The 23,177-nt window shown below is 45.5% G+C and overlaps 1 protein-coding gene and 1 long non-coding RNA gene across 3 annotated transcripts; one reads left to right on the forward strand and one right to left on the reverse strand.

The window, feature by feature from the left end:
* The first annotated feature begins 2,450 nt into the window (after positions 1-2,450).
* On the forward strand, positions 2,451-6,625 carry LOC123143703 (uncharacterized). Its single transcript, XR_006470988.1, has 2 exons — positions 2,451-6,054; positions 6,181-6,625. It is a non-coding gene; the product is annotated as an uncharacterized lncRNA (long non-coding RNA).
* Positions 6,626-6,918: 293 nt separating this feature from the next.
* On the reverse strand, positions 6,919-10,709 carry LOC123143702 (uncharacterized). Of its 2 annotated transcripts, XR_006470987.1 has the most exons (5): positions 10,253-10,709; positions 9,684-9,755; positions 9,484-9,576; positions 8,677-9,238; positions 6,919-7,685 (listed from the first exon to the last, which is right to left on the reverse strand). XR_006470987.1 is itself a non-coding variant. In XM_044562658.1 (2 exons), exons 1-2 carry the CDS (start codon positions 10,559-10,561, stop codon positions 10,043-10,045), a joined length of 375 nt encoding a protein of 124 aa, XP_044418593.1. In that variant the 5' UTR covers positions 10,562-10,709; the 3' UTR covers positions 9,787-10,042. The 2 variants fall into 2 exon arrangements, 1 of the variants encoding a protein (XP_044418593.1); XM_044562658.1 differs by lacking the exons at positions 6,919-7,685; positions 8,677-9,238; positions 9,484-9,576; positions 9,684-9,755 and adding an exon at positions 9,787-10,108.
* Between the last annotated feature and the right edge of the window lie 12,468 nt (positions 10,710-23,177).

A 23,177-nucleotide genomic window follows, 5' to 3' on the forward strand; every position in this document is an offset into this window, starting at 1 on the left:
GCCGTGGACATGCCACCTTCGTCGTCGTGGTGTTGGGGCGTGACCGACAGGTACATGTTGTTGGGGACATCGTCGCCGGTGCCCCAGTCAAATCCCTGCGTCGTCGCGCCAACGTTCGCGAACATGGCTTATTTCTCCGCCTGCCGGACGCGTTGCCACCATCGCTCGTGGCAGATTTGCCAATAGACGGCGTTGACCAGCCTAGACAGACGAGGACATCAGAGGGACACACGTGTGGTGCTTGGGTCGCCGGAGTAGGTTCATCGACACATGCACTGGTTTAATGGAGGTATGCGGGCACAGATACCCTTTCAATGCGGAGAGAAGGAGTGCGCAGCAAGCGTGCTGCAGGCGGTGCTCTCGGCTAGCGAGCTGCTTCAATGTCGACGCCAGTAAGAGGCCACGTCCGCTCTGGACCGGCGTCAATGCTGAGCAGCTGCTCTGGCGGGAAAGAACGCCGGTGAGGGAGGGGCTTTTTGGTGGGTCAGGGCAGTCAGAAGCGGGCATGGCAACGGTTCAGATGCTCGCAAAGCCCCCCCACCCCAACCCCCCAACACACAAGCATTTGAAAAAAATGTTGAACAAGTATTTAAAAAAGTGGTAACCAAGCATTGGGAAAATGCTAAATATGTATAGAAAAAATGTTGATCATGCATTCAGAAATAATGAATTTTTTTATCATTGTATATAAAAATGTTTATTAAGCATTTGAAAAAATGTTGAACAAGATTTCAAAAATGTTACTCAAGCATTTGAAAAATGTTACATGTGTATAGAAAAAATGTTGACCATCCTTTAAAAAATGTTAATCTTGCATTTTAAGAAATGTTGATAAAGCATTTGAAAATTGTTAAATGTGCATAAAAAATCTTGACCATGTATTAGAAATATTCTAATGTTCTATCTGAAAAACATTAGTCAAGCATTTTTTTTAAATGTTTGTATTGAAAAATGTTAAACATGTATTAGAATTTTTTTGTTGACATATAAAAAATGTAGAATGAAGAATGAAAAGAAACAAAAAAAAAGAAATTGAAAAAGAAACAAAATAAACCAGAAGATAAAAGAAATAAAAAATAAAACTAAAGAAACAAATGAAAAAACAAAAAATGGAGCAGAAAATAGAAAAGTGACGAAATAAAAATAAAAAAGAAGAAAAAACCCCGAAGAAGAGCGAATAAACAGAAGAAAATGGAGAAAGAAAAGAAAAAAACCAGGAAACCAATATAAAACCAGCTCTTTTCTTTCTAGTAAGTTGCGCCAATGCTATATAACACAAACTCACGTTGGGTCAGTGGCTGTCAGTGCGACGGAGCAACCAGATGGTCCCAAGTTCGTGAGAAAAATGCATTCATGGTCACTGAACTTATACCATAAGTTCATTTTGGTGACTGTATTTAAAAATATGATCAATACAGTCATCGTATACGACTTGAAATGATTCTACGGTCACTGCCTGGCGGTATTGCTCCGTATTTCACTCTATTGACCGTGTGTGTGCACAATTTGAGCCATTAGTTTTGTTACTGTCGTAGCCGCCGTGTGTGTGCATGCCATGATATCGTGCTCCCTGCTACCTACTAGTAGTACGTATATAGGACGTTCCCCGTCTTGGTTTGCAAAAAATCGCTATAGCTCTGGCGGAGGATGTCACAGGCTGTTCTCTTTGTACATGCAAAAGGATCGGCTCCATACCGTCACCGTGTTGTGGAATCTGTGGTCGGCAGTGCGCGTACGTGACAGCGTCAATGCAAGGACGGACGAATTTCCTTGGGTAGGGAGTGTGCGACTCGCCTGGGTGAATGAACGACGCGATGATCCGGCCCGTCAGAACCACCTTATGATCGATCAACCATACGGAGCGTACGAGCATCGATCCCAGCTGCCAGGAGCATGATCCAGCTAGCCCGTGATATTCTGACGCCAACCCCATGAATCTTGTAGTACAACAAGACCTCCAGATCGAGGAAGAGTGGAGTGGGGCGCAGTCACTCACATGATCGATCGAACCAAATCTACAACCACTACTTGTACGCACGGTGATCGACTAGCGGTCGTCCGGTTGCATGTACTGCTTCCAAGCATATAGACAGACTCCCGTTCTACTGCGCAAGGCAAGTGCGACCTTCCTTTTTTTGCTGAATGATCCAGTGAAATGATATTCTATGTTATTCAGAACGCTGTTCACGTTCTTGCTTCACGGGTTTGCACACAGGATGGCTCCATGTTCTGTTTTTTCGCACTGAAACGAAGCAGGGCAGTAAAGCTCACCAAAAGGATACGAGACACATACCCTATGTATTTTCATTCGGAATCAATAACTCCCGAACGGCCTGCTTTTTCGGATCTCGTCCCGAACGTGTCCATAGCCACTAGATCAAAATGCACGGATCTCAAAGCTCATCCCCAGCCACGTCACCGAGAGTTGAGCGCTCGGGATCAGAGGCGGTCGTCGCGAACGAACCCCATTCTCCACCGCTCACAGCCCACTCCCCTATCCCATTTTCCCCACTCCCCTCCCCACATCCCAATCCTCGCGGTGAGGTCCTGGCCGGCGACCCGGCGACGAGCGCGAGAGGAAGGCGAGGGGACGGCTAGGACAGGTCCTGGCCGGCGACGGACTCGTCGGACCGCTCCTCTGGCGACGGAGCGGAGGACGGGGGGCAACAGAGGTGGCGGGTGGAGCCTGTGCTGTCGAGGGCCCGACGAGTTGAGGTCCTGGCCGGTGACGGACTCGCCCAGTCACTCCCCCGGAGACGGAGCGGGGGACGGGAGGACAACGGGAGGTCGTCAGCGTCCACATCGTCGTCGTCCGTGACGGCCGCGGCCTCGACGCTTGGGGATGGGCTCGCCTCCGCTGCGCCGCCCTCCGCACAAGGAGGTCCACAGCGATGCGACCTGCACGGCGCGCCATCCCCGGCGACGCGCTCTACGCCCGTTCCTCTTGGCAGGACCGGCGGCCGCGGCGGCTCAGGCAGAAACACCGGGGGCTGGGACGCGTCGGCCTGCGCGACGACGCCATGAGCTGCCCGGCCTGCGTGTAAGAGTAGCTCACTGGCGACTAGCTCGATGGGCAGCAGCAGCAGCAGCACGGGCGGCTGTGCTGCACGCACGAGGTTGCCGCGACGGGGATCTGCATACTGTCGTCAGGCTCGATGGGAAGCACCAGCACCGGCAGCAGTGCGTGCTGCGATCTACGTCGCCTGCGACAGGAGCTGCATACCGTCGCCGGGATCGAGGGGAATCACCAGCACCTATTTTTCCTCTCTCGTCCGGAGGTAATCACCGATGCTCCATCCATCCTCCCCTGTTCTCTGTCGCCGTCGCAGCTTGTAAGTTGCTTTGCTGACTTCCGTTGGGAATCATTGATGGTTGTAGAATCCACGATGCACATTTGTACAACCAGGCCGGCGAGCTATATCATACTAGCACCCCATACATGCCTGACAATTAGATTTTAGGATTTTTGATTCATTTTCCTGAATGTATGCAATCTTCTACACATATATACATGGCAATTTTTGGAGGCATTACCAGACACTTTCTGCACGCCTTTTTCATGCACTACATGGCAACTCAGGAATTTTTCCCCTGATGTTCTGGTTCTGAATGTGTGGCATCTTTTATACATAACACACAAGAATTCTTGTAGTCACTACCTGACACTTTTTGTATGCTCTCCGAGTGCACTACATGGCAACTCAGGTTTTCTGCTGTATTGTTTCTGAATGTGTGGCATCTTGCCATGACAATTTTTTGAGGCGTCGTTGAATTGTAAAACAAAAAACGATGGTTGAGGTCAGAAATTTTTCAATGCTCACACCCCGTCCCCGACGTGCTCCACATGCCCGCATTGGCAGTAGTGGTTTCCCGGTTAAGGAGCTTTGTGAGTTTCAACTACAAGTGCTGCTATCTCTCCTACTGTTTTTGTAGATGCTCTAGCTATTTACCTTTTGTTGTACAGATGTGAGTATATGTGTAGATGTGTGATTTTTTCGTAGTTGCTCTATCTCGTGGTACTACCGCTACAATACATGGCAAAATCCTGAAAATTGATAATTCTGGTCCATGGCAAAATTAATAGGAAATGCTCCAAAAGATGGCAGTTTCTTGTGAAATGTCATGGCAAAGTATGAAAAATCATATGGCAAAATTCAAAACTTTTGTTTAATCAAATATGACATCTTTTAGAGCCAATTGTATTTGTCACATGGCATTTTTAAGAACAAGTTTTGAACATTGGCATGGCAAAATTCAGAATCAGATCCTAATTTGCCATCTCTTTCGTAAGGAACAAATCTTCTAAATTTGCCACGTGGCCATGGAAAATTTGCTAATTTTGCCATCTCTTTTTTCACAAGAACAAATATTTTTACAAACCTTGGCTTTTTACTTGATGGACCATGGTGAATAACTTTTGGAACATGATGAATTATTTCTAGAACATGACTAATTTGTTTCACAAACTATGGCAAATTTACTTTATGTATCATGACAACGAAATATCATTGCAAATTTATTTATTTTCACCATGTCAAATTTACTTTTCTACCATGGCAAATTTGTTGTAGCTACTTTTACACTTTAGTTTGTTCGTACATACCATGAGACTTTTTAATAGTTACCATGGTAGTTTTACTGTATGGCTTTTTGATGTTTCATAATGTTTCATGGCAAATTTATTCTACAACCCATGGCAATTTTCTTTCAAATAACACGACAATTTAATATGCATTTTTTCACCATGGTTTTTTTATATTTCATAACGTTTAAGAACATGGCATTTTTTCTCTTTCTAGCATGCCAAAACTTTAGTTTCTTGCGATGGCAATTTCGAGCTTCATTTGCCATCCAATTTTTTTACTCTTTTTTTTGCCATGTCAAAATTCCTTTATTACGACATGGCAAAATTACCCTTTCAGCTTTGCATTGGCAAATTTACTCGCACATACATGGCAAATTTACTTCAACATTCATGGCAACAATTTTCCTTTCCATTGCCATGCTAGTTTTTACTCTTTTTTTGCCATGTGAAATTTACCTTTTTTTTTGTCATGGCAAAATTTACCTTTTACTTGCCATGCCAAAATAAAGGAGTATTCATGGAGCATGGCAAATTTTACCTATAAATACTTGAAAATTTTCTATTACATGCTATGTGGCAATTTTTACTCTTTTTTGCCATGTCAAAACTTTACTTTCTTTGTCATGGCAATTTTTTAACCTTAATTGCCATGGCAACTTTACTTGTAAATACATGGCAATTTTACTTTAACATAGATGGCAATTTTTTGCCATGGCAAATTTAACCTTTTTTATTGCGATGGCAATTTACATTAAACATACATGGCAAATTCACTTTTTCTCGCTCATGGCATTTTTACTTCTATGGAGCATGGCAAGTTTGACTTTTTTTTCTGCCACTACTATTAAACAAAAGATGTTGCATTTTTGTTTCTGCTCCACATGATGGCAATGTTTAATCCACATTTTTAGATCTTCATTTATATAGTAAAAATAGCATACACTTTTACAATCCATATTTCTTGCCATCATGATGTAGATGCAAAATTGCCATGAACTTTTTCTTTTTCGCCATTGCATAAAAAAAATCTTTTTTTACCATGGCAATGTTTTTGCTTATAAAGATGATTGCATATTTAGTAGAATGTTTTCATTTTTTATCTAGCACGACAAATTTATTTTTAGATCTTTTCAATTTCTTTTCAGAGTATGGCAAAATATGGCCTTTTTATTCACAACCAAAAGCGGCCTTTCTTAGTCACAGTAGGTCTTAGGAAAACTGGGCTTTATTTCTCTTTCAAACGCGAAAAAGGCCTGGGGCGATGGTGTTCGGGCTGGGTTCTTCTCGTCCCGAACGACATCGTTCGGTCGTTTGCCTCCCCTGTCACGAACGAGTTGTTCGGTCTGGGGCTCTCCCAGACCGAACAGTCGGGAGTTATCGGGGTCCTTTTCATTTGCAGATTAATCGGCAGCTTCAGACTCGGACACAGCTTGTGATCCCGGTTCCTTTCAATTTTTTTGGAAAAGAAGGTTAAACCCTCAGCCTCTGCATCAATCGATGCATGTAGCCATCTTTATTAATTACTAGGAAAATGGCCCGTGCGTTGCAACGGGAATACAATCATCCCCTGATTGATAACTTTTTTGCCTTACCAGGGATCTATCCTAGCCCCGCAATGAAGCCTGACTATCACCACGATGATAGGGCATGACAGTCTGTCTCGAGAAGGTCCTCGGAATCGGATAGACCTAATGCGACCATGGCCTCCTACTACACATCTGCCCAACACGTGAGCGTGCGGTGGCATGAGGCAGGTTTCCTTGCCAAGGCCCAGCTGCATGAGCATCTGATCTAGGGCATCCGCCCTTGCAGTGTTAGTCGAGGTCGGCGGCCGGCGTCATTGCGTGTGCGTTGCTATCGGAAAAAAATGTGTCTAAAGTTTTTATCTTGCAGACTATATCTAAAGGGGAGATTCAAAAGAGAACGATGTGGCTCACGTACCCAGGTCATTGTATCTGAAGTTTCTATTTATTCAGGATGGCGTAGGAACACATTCAATAACGAAGTATAATCTAATTAGTAGCAAGGCACTCGGTATCATCAGTTTGTGTTTTTCTCCAAGTAGCATAGAAACACATCCCATAACCATAATATAATACTGGACGGAGGGAGTATGTGGTAATAGGCAATTAGTTTGGTTACTATCAATTCTCTATGTTGTTCTTACCTTATACAACATGAACATTTTTTACGGCTTCAGTAGATGATGACCTTTTTTTAGATAATGATACTTGGGAAATCTCATAAAGCTTCTAGATTGCAGCCATTGAACCAATCAACCAAAGGGCTTATGTAAGTAATTACTGTAAAATAAGACTCAGACCTGAGAAGAATTCACTTTGAACACATTTCTCTTAAGACGGATAGAACAATCCTTGACAACCTATGCCAGTAAGGAAAAATTAACATCAGCAGAATCGGCAAATGCACACACGCTGTATTGAAAAGACCGCTCATGCTCCTTCCTCTCACATTAACTTCAGGCCTCTAACAATCACCGATCTTTGACTAATCATTCTGAAGTAATACAGGTTTAACTTAAAACATGAAGAGCAATGGTGTTGTCGCTGCTGAACATGACATCTCCCGCTGTTTTGTGTTTTTCCAGTCTACTTGTGCCTACTTCCTCTAAATAGAAATTTGTCAGTGTGGCTCTCTGTATGACTAATAGAATGCAGCCAATAACTGCACGTGTCGGTAATTAATCACGATGTTACCTAAAAAAAGGTACTTAGTCCATTAAATCTCCACCGCGTGTGTCAAATTCCTGAACATGAAGCCTGTCCATCTGTACCTACAAAATAGCTAGAACATCGGCAGTGAAATTGAAGGAAGATTGTGACGAGCTTCCTAGACTTGAGCTGCTGGAGATCCCACAGCTAGAGCTCAACGACTCCAGCAAGTCACTGTTCCGGAATGTGATTGCGTTCGAGCGGACGTACACGTACCTGAATACTATCTTTTATGATTCTGAATCTTCACAGGAGAGGGTTAATTACATACAAACAATTTGCCTTAATTCTTGAAGAGAATGTTAATCGGATTCTCATACCGAGGAACCATCTTCACGTGCATTTTCTTCACAATCTGCTTGATACACCTATATTGATAAAGTGTGACCATCAGCTACATTCACCTCAACATAACTGAGAAGAGAAATATTTTTATGACGGAGAAGAAAATAATGATTGATAGAAACCTATCCAACCATGAATAGCTCAGATTAGCTATTTATAATTTATATATACTACAGTCAAAAATCATAATTTGATCAAAACATAACTTCATCCAAGATTATGTCGCAATGGATTGCTATAAGTCCACCAACGAATTTCGGATTTAGGACCAAACTTTCTGCCAGAAGGCAGCCATAATATATATATATATATATAGACACACACACACACAACACTGATAGATTAATCTTAAGAAATAATTTACTGCTAGGTGCATGTAGTTTATACCCAGAAAGCTATGAAAGCTACAGGACACAGCAAATGCTGGAGAAAATGAAGAGCGGTGAAATTCTGACAATTTGCAAGCATCCGGAATAGGTCCTTAGTCAACATGAACTTAGTAATTCTACAATTACAAAAAGGCAGGATAGTCTGCTGCAGGCAGAATAGTAAAAGGAACTTGGATTATTCATGCAATGAATCTTCTAGAAATTGGCTGCAAGAGACACAATCACCAAACAACAGTTTAACAAGAATTATTTCTGTGCAAGTCCAAAGATATATTTAATGGCTCTTACACAGTTAACTTGGTCTTCTAGAAATTGGCTGCAAGAGACACAATCACCAAACAACAGTTTAACAAGAATTACTTCTGTGCAAGTCTAAAGATATATTTAATGGCTCTTACACAGTTAACTTGGTTGCACAGATAATTACATAGTAGATTATATATGCTGAAGAAACCATAAGCATCAAGATGGCATATAAATTCTTATGTTATGGCATCGCTGGTCATTAGTGCTCATTAGGCTCTATACTTATCAAGTCAATGCAAAGGAGGAAAAATCAAAAGCATAGCCATGCATTCGCACCATATTTGTAGACCAGATGAAAAGAGGAAAGTATGCTTGTTACCTAGATGAAATCTGATTTTGGCGGCACAGATGCGCATAGAGTGGTGACCAATGTTGCTACAGCCGGGATGAGGGAACTCACCCACCTCTGACTCTCGCATGGCAGCATGGGAAATTTCCCTTTTCTTTCAACTAATCTCAACTGAAAACTTCCATGGTTCCATGAACCTCCCCGTCTCCCTCCTTGAGGCCTTCTCCTCTCAGATCCAGACGAAACGCCAAGCGGAACAGACGGCCACCAGAGGAAACGCAGTATCGCACGGATAGACAGGTCCATGTGGAGCTTGATCTAGAGCTTGACAACGGTAGGGAATTGGAGTCCGGCAGGCAGCCTTGGTACGGCGATCTGCTCGACCAGGACGACACCGTCCGGCCGCACGGGCACACCTCCGTCCAGCCTTGGTAACTGTCCAACGTAGCGCACTGCTGCTCACCGAAGAGATGAGCCTGGAACCACCATGAACCTCCTCATGTCCCCGTTTGCGTCTTCACCAGTCCAGGTGCTACCTCCTCCAATGCTCAAGATTTAGTCTATTAAGTAACAAAAAATCAAAAGATTGATCCTGCAGAGATGAAGGCTTCAGAAGACCAACATGGTAGCAAGCATATTAGAACTGAATATAAAATTACAGCATGCACATGTCGCATTGATATGCATAATTAGAATTTTACAGGGCCAGAAAAATGACACTGTAGTTCACTGATGCGGTTAGAGGTTTGTGCATCCAACCATCCAAGTATAAATGTAGATCCTACCTCTAATAACAGTTTCACTCAGTCAGGAAACTGTGCTGAATGTTAGTGTTACCTCTCTAAATGAACAAGAAGTCCTTCTGTTCCTTGAAAGAGATCATCAATGGATGAGATAGCTAAGCATATAAGGCCTCATGATTGCTCTTTCCTAAATGAGGCATAATATTAGGAAAAATATAACACCTCATTTGGCATCAGAGATTTATAAAGTACTTGATCAAGTAAGATCATAGAAAGCAACAGTTGAGCATGTACCTTGTCACAGATCTTCATACTCATAGGTGGAATGTGTGGTTGTATGGTAGTTCCTGGTTGTTGCTATATAATCTGCACTCCGATCAAGTATTGGAATGAACAGTTTTGAGCATAATCAAAGCACGTCATACAACTGTATGCCATTAGAATTCAGTTCCAAATTCATACAACTGAAAAGAAGATAGATACTACTTTATATATCATTTTTGTCAAGCCAATATTGCCATGGTCATGAAGCATTGGATTCTATATAAGTGTAAATTTAGAGAGTGAGGCGATGCCGCCGTCTGCCCTCCGGAGCTCCCCGCCTTCGATCTCGTGCACGCCTCCCAGGACCGCGTTGGTATCGACCTCCCACCTCAATCTGGATGTCCTCGATCTCGAGCACCTCTTCCCTGTGGATCCGGTTGTGGCCAATGTACAGACTAATTCCCACACAAAACATTCATTAAGTTAGCATTGTCTCTTTTTCATCTATAGTTCGATTTTCAACCCGATAGAGTTTTGGAGCACCCAAACCGAGCAGGCATACACAAAATGAAGGAAACAGGCAAGTGAAGGAAGCAGACCTTGTTGTGGGGGTGGGCGGGGAGCCGCGTAAGGTGCCCCATGGCGCCAGCAGCAAGCACGGCCCACGCGCCATCGTCTACGCCGCAAGCAAAGCTCATCGCCGCGGCCGCCGCATGGACGAGCGCGGCCGGTGACGCGCCGGGCTCGGCCAGCGCCGCGACGACCGCCGGCACGACGCCCAAGTCCGTGTCCTCCTCCTCCTCCCGGTCCGCCCAGGCCCGCGTCCTCCTCCTCCTCCTGGTCCGCCGATGCCGCTGGGGGCCCCTGGCCGCCAACCTGGCTGCGAGCTCCTCCGTCTGCGTCCCCATGCAGAAAGGCGCCGAGGAGGACTCCGAAGGCGCGGATGCCGGCCGGCTCGCCGGCGCGGCACCGGATCGACCGCCGCGTGGGGTGGGGCGCCTCCTGGCGGCTGGGATCGGGAGGCGAGGGAGAGAGAGGAGAGCCCGTTCTCGTGTGGGTTTCTGATTTTTTTTTTTAACTTAAAAAGGATCGCGGGTTGAATACCGTAAACTGTAGGGATTTATTTGCAAAATGGCTGAACGAAACGTTTTCTCACTTAAGAAAGGATTGCGGGTTGAATACTAAAAAACTCAGGGACTTTTCTGCGAAACTGCCACGACGTACAACCCCAGCAATCGGTGGTTTATTAATAGGTAATAAAGATAAAGAGCAGTGCATGCCGATTTGCATACTTGGGATCGGGAAACTCTAAAGGGACCGAAAGTAAGAATTTGGAAATTGAAAAAAGAATTGGAGAAACTAAGACGAGGCCCTCTGGATACGGAATCTCGATGTCGCCAGAAGGAAATTATTGTGGTAATTGAGAATATTTTGGATCAAGAGGAAGTTTTCTGGTTACAAAGAGGACGGGCGAACTGGTTGATGCATGGGGATCGTAATACAGCTTTCTTTCACAACGCTGCCACGGCCAGGAAAAAAAATAAATAATATAAGGAAACTGTTAGATGATTCAGGAAACTGGGTAGAAGAAAAGGAGTTGAGAGATCACATCACTAAATATTTTTCAAAGCTTTTCACTTCGGAAGTTCTGCATCCCAATCAAGAAGTTTTATCACTTGTCCGTAGGAGAGTGTCAAATGAAATGAACAGTGCTCTACTTGCCCCTTATACCGCGGAAGATGTTCGCAAGGCTTTATTCGATATTGGGGACTTGAAAGCTCCAGGACCAGATGGTCTCCATGCTATTTTCTATAAAAGGTTCTGGCCTATGCTGGGGGAGGACCTAATTGAGGAGGTTCTGAAAGCAGTCAACACATGTACTATCCCGACTGGTTGGAACGATACGGCGATCGTGATGATTCCTAAGATTAATACACCAGAAAAGGTAACACAATTTAGACCGATCAGCTTATGTAATGTGGTATACAAAATAATTACAAAAATGGTGGCTACCCATTTGAAGGTTTTTTTACCAGAAATCATTAGCCCAACACAGAGTGCATTCGTACCGGGAAGACTGATAACGGATAATATTTTAGTGGCCTATGAATGTTTTCACACAATTAAGAACAAAAGAGAAGGTAGAGAGGGCTTGTGTGCCATAAAACTTGACATGCACAAAGCATACGATAGAGTCGAGTGGCCTTTTTTGAAAGAGATTATGTTGAGATTGGGTTTTCGTCAAGAATGGGTGAATTTGATTATGCAATGTGTCTCAACTGTCGAATACAGAGTAAGGATCAATGCAGAGGAAAGTGAGAGCTTCAAGCCTACTAGAGGATTGAGGCAGGGTGATCCGCTATCACCATACCTCTTCTTGCTATGCACAGAGGGGTTGAATGCATTGCTGACACATGCCGAGGAAAACGAAAACATATCAGGAGTTAAAGTATGTAGGGACGCCCCGCCAGTCACAAATTTTCTCTTTGCGGATGATTCATTGATCTTGATGAAAGCCAATCAGCATAGTGCGGCGGCCCTGAAATCAGCATTAGATTTATATTGTGCGGCGTCGGGACAACTAGTAAGTGTGGAAAAATCCAGCATTTTTTAGTCCTAATACAACGGTTGAGATCAGGGAACAAATGTGTACAACGCTGAATATAATGACGGAGGCAATGAATGATAAATACCTGGGTTTACCAGCCAACGTGGGTGCTGATAAATCAGACTACTTTAAATTTCTGATTGAACGAATTGTTAAGAAAATTAGTGGTTGGAAGGAAAAATTACTGTCTGCCGGGGGGAAGGAGATCCTACTCAAGGCTGTGATCCAAGCCATACCTACCTATGCAATGTCGGTCTTTAAAATTCCTAAAAAAATTGTAAAGGAATCATTGACGCGATAGCGCATTTCTGGTGGGGTGACGAGGAGAACCAGAGGAGGATGCACTGGATGGCCTGGTGGAAAATGTGTGTACCAAAAAACCAAGGTGGAATGGGATTCCGTGATATCCACTGTTTCAACCTGGCTTTGCTCGCCAAACAAGCATGGCGTCTTATAGATAATCCTGATTCCTTGTGTGCCACTATTCTGAGGGCCAAGTACTACCCTGATGGCGATTTGCTGAAGTCTAAGCCAAAGCGTGGCGCTTCTTTCACCTGGCAGAGCATTATGGCAGGTATAACTACTCTGAAACGTGGCTATATTTGGCGAGTGGGTAATGGACATAACATCAATATCTGGGAAGATGCCTGGATCCCAAACTGTGTCACTAGGAAGATTGTGACCCCTAGGGGGAGCCATTTGCTATCAAAAGTGAGTGACCTGATTGACCCTGCTTCCAACAATTGGGACGAGGAACTGATTAGACAAACTATGTGGCCCATTGACGCACAACGAATTCTTTCAATCCCACTTTCGCAATATGATATGACAGATTTCATTGCCTGGAGTTACACAAAAAATGGTATGTTCTCGGTAAGGTCTGCTTACTCGATGGAATGGAATTATCAGTATGAGAGTAGACTCAAATATTCTAATGGGATGGGGCGAAGCATACCAAATCCTATTTGGTGTCAGATATGGAAGTTAGCCTGCCCAGCAAAGGTAAAAAATTTTATATGGCGTACATTACATGGCACTCTCCCATGCCGGGTAACACTCGCTAATAGACACATGAAGGTCTCGCCCTCTTGCCCGACTTGCTCTCGGGGTTTAGAAGATACGAAACACATGCTTTTCCTCTGTAGTAAAGCAAAGGAGGTTTGGAAGAGACTAGGGATGGATGTGATAATTGATAAAGCTTGTGAGGTTGATCTTGCCGGGGAGGCAATATTGGAATACCTTTTACTTCTTCCAGACCAAGACTTGAGTATTATGGGGTACCAAAATGTACGTGAAATGATAGCTATTTCAGCTTGGTACCTATGGTGGGAAAGACGAAAGTTAGTGCATAAGGAATTAACTCAGAATGCAAATCAGATAGCAATGGGGATCATAGCTCTCACATCCAACTTTGTAAATGCATCATCTCCAAAGGCGACGATGAAAAAGGGGGGTTGGTACTGTCCTCCTAGGGGTTTTGTGAAACTTAATGTTGACGCCTCTTTTGATCATGATATGTTGAAGGGTACGATGGGGGCAGTTTTAAGAGACCACAAAGGTAGGTTCATTGCAGGAGGAAATGGAAAGATTGACTATTGTGTGGATGTTTTGATGGCTGAAGCTTTAGTTCTCAAGTTTGGCCTAACAATGGCGCAAAGGGCGGGGTGTAACCGCCTAATCATCAACTCAGACAACATGGAGGTGGTTGAGACCATGCAGGAAGGAGGACAATCAACGGGGGCGGCGGCAGCAGTCTTCGAGGATTGTTACCACTACGCCTGTGATTTTGTCACGACTAGATTCGAACATTGTAATAGAGTCAAATAAAGTAGCTCATGAACTTGCTAGATTAGCTAGATTTTCTTCGACTTCCGACTGGTTTGAGGAACCTCCAAATGAAATTGTAATGATCCTCACAAACGATGTACTGGTTATTTCAAATGAATAAAGCTTCCTTTTAAATAAAAAAAAAGGTAAAGATAAAGATTTTATAAGGTCTGCCAAGAACATACATCAATCCACCGAAGCCACCACTCACATTATAAACTCGATAATGTGGAGTGCTCTCACTTCCCATATCTAAAATCGATGTCGTCGCTGATACATCCACATAACGTATTGGGACCAATAGCCGGTGCAGCCTACCTAAAGCGCACAGCATGCACATGTTTAGAAGCCGCCAGCATCATCGTACTACTGACCCATCTTCAGGAGAGATATCCGCCTCATCCTTGCGAGTCCAGACATCCGTCGGCGCCACCACGGCGCCACCGCCCTGCGCTCATCCGCCCAGACGCGAAGACTCTGAAGGATCTTTTCATGACCGTACATATTTTCTTCTCTATATGATAAAGGATTTATATGGGAGGATGGCACGATGGGCCTCATGGGCATGGTTTTTATTCAATGTCTTTCCTCCAGAATAAGCCAACAACCCATCCTAATGCAAAAAAGAAAAAACAACACCTTTAGATATATGTAAAAAACTTGTCGCAAAATGAAATGGCATGCACTACGCGATTCATGTATAGAGTTGCCTTGTCGCTTCACATATCTAGCAGAGTGTTGTTAGCAATAGTCTTTTTATATATTTATCTCTATCATTTAGTTCTTTTCCCAACAGAGTTAAGAACTCTCCCTCTGTTTCAAATTATAAGATGTTCTAACTTCTTTTTGAAGTGGATCTGTGTAGAGACGTGTTTTATTGCATTTGTCATTTCAGTCTGTATATAGTTCATATTGAAATATCCAAAACATATCTTTTTAGCGTTCAATAATCATGGATGAAGGGTGTTTTGTAGCACGGTCATCTATAAAAATCATTGTTTGTTGGCAGCACGTGACGTATGGATTCCTTAGTTCCTACTCCCTCCGTTCTTAAATATTTGTTTTTTAGAGATATCAAATGGATATCAAATACGGATGTATATAGACATATTTTAGAGTGTAGATTTACTCATTTTGCTCCGTATATAGTCACTTGTTGAAATCCTTAGAAAGACAAATATTTAGGAACGAAGGGAATACGTGCGATATATCAACGATCATCCATTCAAGTGAAATTTTACAGACTCACGGTATTCATGTTCTTTCCAATAATTCAGAAACATCTACATGTATTCATGTTCTTTCCAATAACTCGAAAACATTTCCAGAATAAGCCAACAACCCATCCTAATGCAAAAAAGAAAAAACAACACCTTTAGATATATGTAAAAAACTTGTCGCAAAATGAAATGGCATGCACTACGCGATTCATGTATAGAGTTGCCTTGTCGCTTCACATATCTAGCAGAGTGGTGGGAGCAATAGTCCTTTTATATATTTATCTCTATCATTTAGTTCTTTTCCCAACAGAGTTAAGAACTCTCCCTCTGTTTCAAATTATAAGATGTTCTAACTTCTTTTTGAATTGGATCTGTGTAGAGACGTGTGTTATTGCATTTGTCATTCCAGTCTGTACGTAGTTTATATTGAAATATCCAAAACATATCTTTTCAGTGTTCAATAATCATGGATGAAGGGTGTTTTGTAGCACGGTCATCTATAAAAATCATTGTTTGTTGGCAGCACGTGACGTATGGATTCCTTAGTTCCTACTCCCTCCGTTCCTAAATATTTATCTTTTAGAGATTTCAAATGGATATCAAATACGGATGTATATAGACATATTTTAGAGTGTAGATTCACTCATTTTGCTCCGTATATAGTCACTTGTTGAAATCCCTAGAAAGACAAATATTTAGGAACGAAGGGAGTACGTGCGATATGTCAATGATCATCTGTTCGAGTGAAATTTTACAGACTCACGGTATTCATGTTCTTTCCGATAATTCAGAAACATCTACATGTATTCATGTTCTTTCCAATAACTCGAAAACATTTTCAGAGCCATGCATCGAAGTTGGCGTATACGAGTACTCTTGAATGCTGAAATAGAATGGCAAACAAAGAGGAAAAAAAGCTTACGCACACCATGTCGGTGTGCAATGTGCATGGACTTGCCAAGCTCAGTCAAAGGAATCACTCTGAACATGACATGCCACACGTACCCATAACAATTTATCAGTTGTTGACTTTTTTTTCAAGATAGCGAACAACTCATTCCAAGTGGTGAATACCATCTCTCGAATCGAGCTTATAAATCGGTTACGATTCCGATTCGGGAGCAATGTGGTACAAATTAGCTAACACCCATTCCTTCTGAAATATTACCTTGACATGGGCCAAATGTAGGCCCAGCGCAGGAAAAACATGGGACGCGCCAGACTGGACGTTCGTGGACCGAACAAGCGTCAGCTCGTTTCTGAACGATCAGTCCAAACCAAGGACGAAGAGCAGGTGTTCAGTGAGAATGATGCCAACGGTCTCAATGCAAATAGCTACTGGAGCAAAATCTTATTTACTAATAAGAGCGTGTTTATCCCTCAATGCTCACGGAGGTGCCATTGTCCTTTTGAGGTTTGCTTACAATAGTTGTGCCACTGAGAATAGTACACATTCAAGTGCAGGAAGTTTGAGTATATAGTACTAGTTTTTTCAACGTAAAAAGGGTATATTATAAAATGTATGTGTGCCAACGATATTTTTTTACTTACAAATACAGCATTACTTGCATATACATTAAGACGGCAAGTTTATTATCAGGTGCTTCAAATAATCAATATAGTAAAATAGTGCTAGAACAAGTGACGGTGTCCTGGACTAGGGGGTACTAACCTAGTCGGCCCATGTTCCTCGGATTTGGTTGGTGGGTCCTTGTTCTTATTAAGGTGGACTCCGGAGGCTGCAAGATGGAGGAGGATTAAGACCGCATCTGCCGAAGACTTGTCGTACACTCCAAGACTTCTCCTACCACCTCATCGCCAAGATATCGACCTTGTAACCCTAGGTACCCTACCTGGCGTGTACATAAGCCAAAGGGTTTAGCCCGTAGAGGAAACATCCACGCAATATCATTCACTTAGCCCTAGAGTTAGACCACATCTCAGGATCTCGAGGTAGATCAAGTCTGTACTTGTTACATCCATATCAATATAAACAAGAGCATGACGTAGGGTTTTACCTCCATCAAAAGGGTCCGAACCTGGGTAAAACATCGTCTCTCTGTGTCCTGTTACCACATGTCCGAGATCCACAGCTCGGGACCCCCTACCCCGAGATCCACAGCGTATCATTTCATTTATAGGTAGGGAAAGAGAGTTGTTTGTACAAGTGACATCCTCACAGACGTGCACTAACAGGCGTCTGGGAGGGTGCAATGAGTAGGGGGAGGAGGATGCTCAGCCACAATACATATGATCATGTTACATGAATGATTGCTGCTAAACCCTTGGCACCGGCCTTGGCCCAGAGGCGAGCATCTTCTTGGATGGATAGCACGAGATCGTCGGTGGAGGGGCGGAGGCCGTCGAAGTTGTCGGCGTTGCGATGCTTCCAGATGGCCCAAGCAGTCAATGCGACGATGGAGTTGAGTCCTTTACGCAGGCCGCTCGACGAAGTTTCGGCAGCAAGAGACCACCAGGCGAAGAAGGTCGTCGTGCTGTCCATGGGTGTGATGGTGAGCCGGCACCATGAGAGGATTTCGTGCCGGATGATCCGGGCGAACACACAACCAGATAGAAGGTGGTCGATGGATTCGGTCTCCTGGGAGCATATGATGCATGCAGGGTCTTGGGTGAGGCCGTGGCGTGCGCGGCGCTCTGCCGTCTAACATCGGTCCAGGGTTGCAAGCCATAGGAAGACCTTGTTGTTGAGGGGGGCCCAGCTCTTCCAAGGAAGCTTCCAACAAGGCGGGGTGGTGGACCAGTGGAAAAGGGCCTGGTAGCAGGACTTGGCCGAGTATATGCCATTCGCCGTCCACCTCCAAGAGATCCGATCGGGCGTGGGGGGTGAGGGTTATGCCATGGAGCTTGCGCCAAAGATTGACGTACTCGAGGACCTCCGGGAGCCCAAGCCTGCCGTGGATGTCACGGATCCAGGCCCGCTGCTCGAGGCCCTCATAGACCAGGGTGCGCCGCCGTCGCCGGCGCGACACAAGGGAAAGGAGGCCGAGGGCGATATTAGATATGGCCTGCCCATCGAGCCAGTGGTCACTCCAGAATAGGCATGTTCTCCCGTCTCCAAGGTGCCAGGATGTGGAGGCACGGAAGAAGCGGCTCGTCGAGTCGTCAATGGGGAGCTCAAGGTGGTGCCATGGGTGCGATGGGTCGGTGGCCTTGAGCCAAAGCCAGCAGCAGCGCAGCGAGATGCCGGTGAGGTGTAAGTCTCGCACGCCCAATCCACCGCATTCTAGCGGCCGGCAGACGTGCGGCCAGCTTACGAGACAGCTGCCTGACCTGGCGTCGCGCCAGCCATGCCAAAGAAAATCGGGGATGACACGCGTAATCTTCTTGAGGATAGTCGGGTTGATTGCAATGGCTATGAGGATATGCACGGGCATGATGGCGAGCACGTGGCGCACTAGAGTAAGGCGCTTGCCACGAGATAGGAGCGCGACTTTCCAAGTGGCCAGCTTCCGCGTGAGCTTGTCCACGAGTGGCAACCCGTGGAGGAGGGCGTTTTGCGCACGGACAGGGGGAGGCCCAAGTACACCAGGGGGGAAGAGGTGACTGCACACGCGAGCGTGGAGTTGATAGCCGTGGTCACCTCATCGCCACAGTGGATGGGGGTGGCCGAACACTTGAGGAAGTTCATGCAGAGACCCAAGGCGTCACCGAAGGCCTGGAGCAGCTAGCGGATGGTGGCGAGCTCGGTGGTGGTCGGGTGGCAGAAGACGACCACATCGTCGACGTACAGGGAGATGTTGGACGCGGCATGCCGGGTGGTCAAACATTGTAGCATTCCCGCGCAGACTGCATGCCGTAGCAGTGAGGTCAGGGTGTCGATCATGATCGCGAAGAGAAGCGGGGAGATGGGGTCACCTTGGCGAAAACCACACGCATGATCCAGCGGAGGGCCGGGGGTGCTATTAATGAGAATGCGCGTGGACACTGTGGAGACAAGGATGCACACCCATTCGCACTAGCGGTGCCCCGAAGCCGAGGTGCCCTAGGACTTGCAGGAGGAAGGGCCAGGAGACCGTGTCGAATGCCTTCGCAATGTCAAGCTTGAGGAGGATTCGCGGGGCCTTTAGGTTGTGAAGAAGGCGCGCCGTTTGCTGAACAAGAAGAAAGTCGTCGTTTCTGAACCTAAGGAACGACAATTTGATCCGGCCCGTCAGGACCACCTTATGATCGATCAACGATACGGAGCGTACGAGCATCGATCCGAGCTGGCTGTAGCACGATCCAGCTAGCTAGCTCGTGATATTCTGACGCCAATCCCCCTGAACCTTGTAGTACTACAAGACTGCATGAATCGAGGAAGAATGGAGTGGGGGTGCAGTCGCTCACATGATCGATCTAACCAAATATGATCGAGAAGGTACTCTCACCGGCTTGTGATCGTCCGGTTGCATGTACTGCTTCCAACCATAAAGACAGAGCTGCGTATGGTAGATTGGCAGTGCTGTTGCACATCCCTTTCTGTTGCGTAAGGCAGGTGCGACCTTCCTTTTTTTTTTTTTTTTTGCTGAACGATCGAGTGAAATGATATGCTATGTCATTCAGAACGCTGGGCACCTTTTTGCTTCACGGGTTCGCATATAGGATGGCTTGGGTATGGTACACTTATGCTCCATGTTCTGCGGTTCACATGAATGGTCCTTGATTTTTTTCCCCACTGAAACCGCACGAAGCAGAGCAGTAAAGCTCGCCAAAAGGACATGAGGCACATGCCTGATGTATTTTCATTTGCAGATTAATCAGCAACTTAAGAAACCGACACAGCTTGTGCTCCTGGTTCCTTGGATGGCCATACATATTTTCATCTCTGTAAACTAATTAGTTCCCCTTTGCAAGCGAATACATGTCAGTTTTTATGAATTATCTGCGTAAAACAACGTTTTGTTTAACTTGTTTATATCTAATGACTAATGTATCACATTACGTATACCCTTTATTCTCAGAACGTACTAGAAAATACTCCCTCTGTTAACTAGCATAAGACATTTTAGTTCACTATTTATAGAGGGAGTACTACTTACATATATGTAGGGGGATGGCCCTCATGGGCAAGGTTTTTTACTCAGTGGCTTTCCTCCAGAATAAGCCAATAACCCATCCAAATGCAAAAAACAACACCTTCAGACAATATGTAAAACTAGTCGCAAATGAAATGGCATGCACACTCTCTTCGTAGAGGGTTGCGATTTGTCATGTACATAGTTGCCTTATCGCTTCACATATATAGCAGAGTGTTGCGAGCAATAATCTTTTTTATATATTTATATATCTCTATCGTCTTGTTATTTTTCCAGCTGAGTTAAGAACTAGTCACGCGCCCATTTCCTTTTGAGCGTTCAATAAATCATGGATGAAGGGTGTTTTATAGCATGGTCATCTATAAAAATCACTGTTTGTTGCCAGCACAATTAGAGAAGAGGCGCCCGGATTCCTTAGTCCCTAGAAGCAATATATCACCGATCATACGTTCAAGTGAAATATTAGAGACTCACGGTATTCATGTTCTTTCTGATAATTAAAAAAACATCTACATGTATTCATGTTCTTTCCGATAACTCAAAAACATCTTTGGAGCCACGCACCAAAGTTGGAGTGTACGAGTACTATTGAAGGATGAAATGAAAGTAAACTGAGAGTAAATTCAAAAACATCTACATGTAGTATCGATGTTCTTTGCAGCAACTCAAAAAAGATCTCCGGAACCATGCATCTGAATTTGATGCACTCTATGAGTAGTATTGAAATGTTGAAATAAAAAGTAAACAAAGAGGTAAAAAAAAGCTTATGCACACCATGTCGATGTGCAGTGGACGTGGACAGGTCAAGTTCTGTGAACAAGGCTTGCCACACGCATCCAGAACAATTTATCAGTTGTTGACTTTTTTTGGAGATAGCGAACCACTCACGCCAAGTGGTGAATACCGTCTCTCGAATGGAGCTTATAAATTGGTTAGGATTCCCATTCGGAAGCAATGTGGTACTACTAATTAGCTGACACCCATCCCTTCTGAAGTTTTACCTTGACATGGGCCAAACGTAGGCCCAGTGCAGGAACGACAACAAGGGACGCGCCAGTCTGGCCCGTTGTGGAGGAAAATCGCAAGGTATGCGTTGCTGAACAATCAATCCAGACCATGCTCGTCTCAAAAAAAAAAAAAAAAATCAATCCAGATTATGCTCTCAAAAAAATAAAATCAATCCAGACCAAGAACGAAAGAAGAGCAGGTGTCCGGTGGGAATGATGCCAACGGTCTCAATTCAGATAGCTGCTGGAGCAAAATCTCATTTATTTTACTAACAAGAGTGTGTTTACTAGCCGTGTGTGGCCCTTCGCAGCTCTGCTCACGGAAGGTGCCATTATCCTTTTGGTGGTTTGCATACAAGTAAAGGAAGATTGAGCATATACTGGTTTTTTGTATGTAAAAAGGGTATATTACAAAAGAAGTATGTGTGCGAATGATTTTTTTCATACAACTCTAGTTGGGGCATCTTAAAATAATTAATGAGTTATATTAAGAATGATACAGATAAATAATAGAAGTGTACACGAGGTGTATTGAATGCATACTCCCAAGAGTGCAGAAAATGGACCAAGGTAGGCGAAGAGGAGAACACCCCCCCCCCCCGCGGCCCCCGCGTCATCCGCCTGGGCGACTCGGGTGGCGATTAGGGTTCCCCCCGCGCCGCCACCCCCCTTCCCCCGCTCTCCCCTCGCCGCCACTTGAGGATCTCGCCGGGCTCTATCCCGCGGACGCCCGGGAAGGTGGCGGCGAGGCCTCTGACGCTCCGTTCCTGGCGGAGGTTCCCGGATCTGCGGCGGCGGCCCTTCTTGGCGAGGCAACGACGTCCTCCTCGGCTGGAGCCGGTTGCGGGTGATTCTGGCCGGCGTGCTCGACCACGCGGGTGGTGAGCCGCCAGCGGGGGTTGGCTACGGCGCGGAGATCCCCCTCCTCGCCGGATCTGAGGTCTGGCTCCTTCCTCTTTGACTCCCTCCGCACCCTGTTTCCAGGCTCTAGTGTCTTGCGCGCCGGATCTGGAGCTGGTGTGTGCTCGGTGGTGAGGTCTAGGACTGCGGGAAACCGTTGGTTGGCATGTCCGGCCCGGCGGCAGCGACGCCATAGGCGCTGTTCTTCCTCCTTGGAGGTGCAGCCGAAGGTCCTCACCTCCCCACCCTCGTTCCCCCCTCTTGGGTGAAAGCCCAAAATCCGGCTAGGATTGGGCGGCAACGGCGCGTCCCGTGTCGTGCTCCTCCTTGGAGGTGCCGCCTGGGGAGGGATCGTGTTCGGGTGAGGTGGGTCAAAGGTTGGAGCTTTGGGCGGCTCTAGTTGTCTGGTGGCGGCGGTTCCGTCGGGATTTGCTTGGCTGGCATTGTCTCCGTTCCCCTCATGGTTGGAGCCCACTGGTTGCGGCGTGTTTGTCACAAGGCTGGCGGTGCGGCGCCTTCGATCCGGCGGTAGGGGATAGGGTTCCCCTTCCCAGCAATAGCAACACGTCCCGGCTGTGGGCTCCCGGATTTCTTCTTCTTCAACGGCTGACGGGCCTTGCTCCTTGACGTTCTGCGGTCCTCCGTGATGTCCTTGCTGGCCGTTCTTCAGCAGCTGCCCCCGGTGGCTTTCCTGCATCTTACTGGTGTCCTATGTTGCGGCAGTATGGTGGATGTGGTGTGCTCTTTGGCCATGGGGTTGTGCTCTGCGGTTGCTCCAGGTCTCGAGGTCGGCACCTCTTCTGCTCTAGGGTGAGCGCCTCTCAGGTCCGCTGGTTCGACGCCTTTCGATTCAAGGTGAGAGGGAAGGGTCCCTCTGTGGCACGAGAGGAGGAAGATGTTTGGATCTCTCCATCCTGGGTGTCAGC

This window comes from Triticum aestivum, chromosome 6D (genome assembly GCF_018294505.1).
Source record: "Triticum aestivum cultivar Chinese Spring chromosome 6D, IWGSC CS RefSeq v2.1, whole genome shotgun sequence".
Taxonomy (NCBI): Eukaryota; Viridiplantae; Streptophyta; class Magnoliopsida; order Poales; family Poaceae; genus Triticum; species Triticum aestivum.

Excerpts from the sequence above, each read along its gene's own strand:
- LOC123143702 (XM_044562658.1), bottom strand. The coding sequence starts at position 10,561 with ATGGGGACGCAGACGGAGGAGCTCGCAGCCAGGTTGGCGGCCAGGGGC. Across the intron at positions 10,109-10,252 it reads CCGCCCACCCCCACAACAAG|TCTGTACATTGGCCACAACC; the intron begins GTCTGCTTCCTT and ends TGTGGGAATTAG.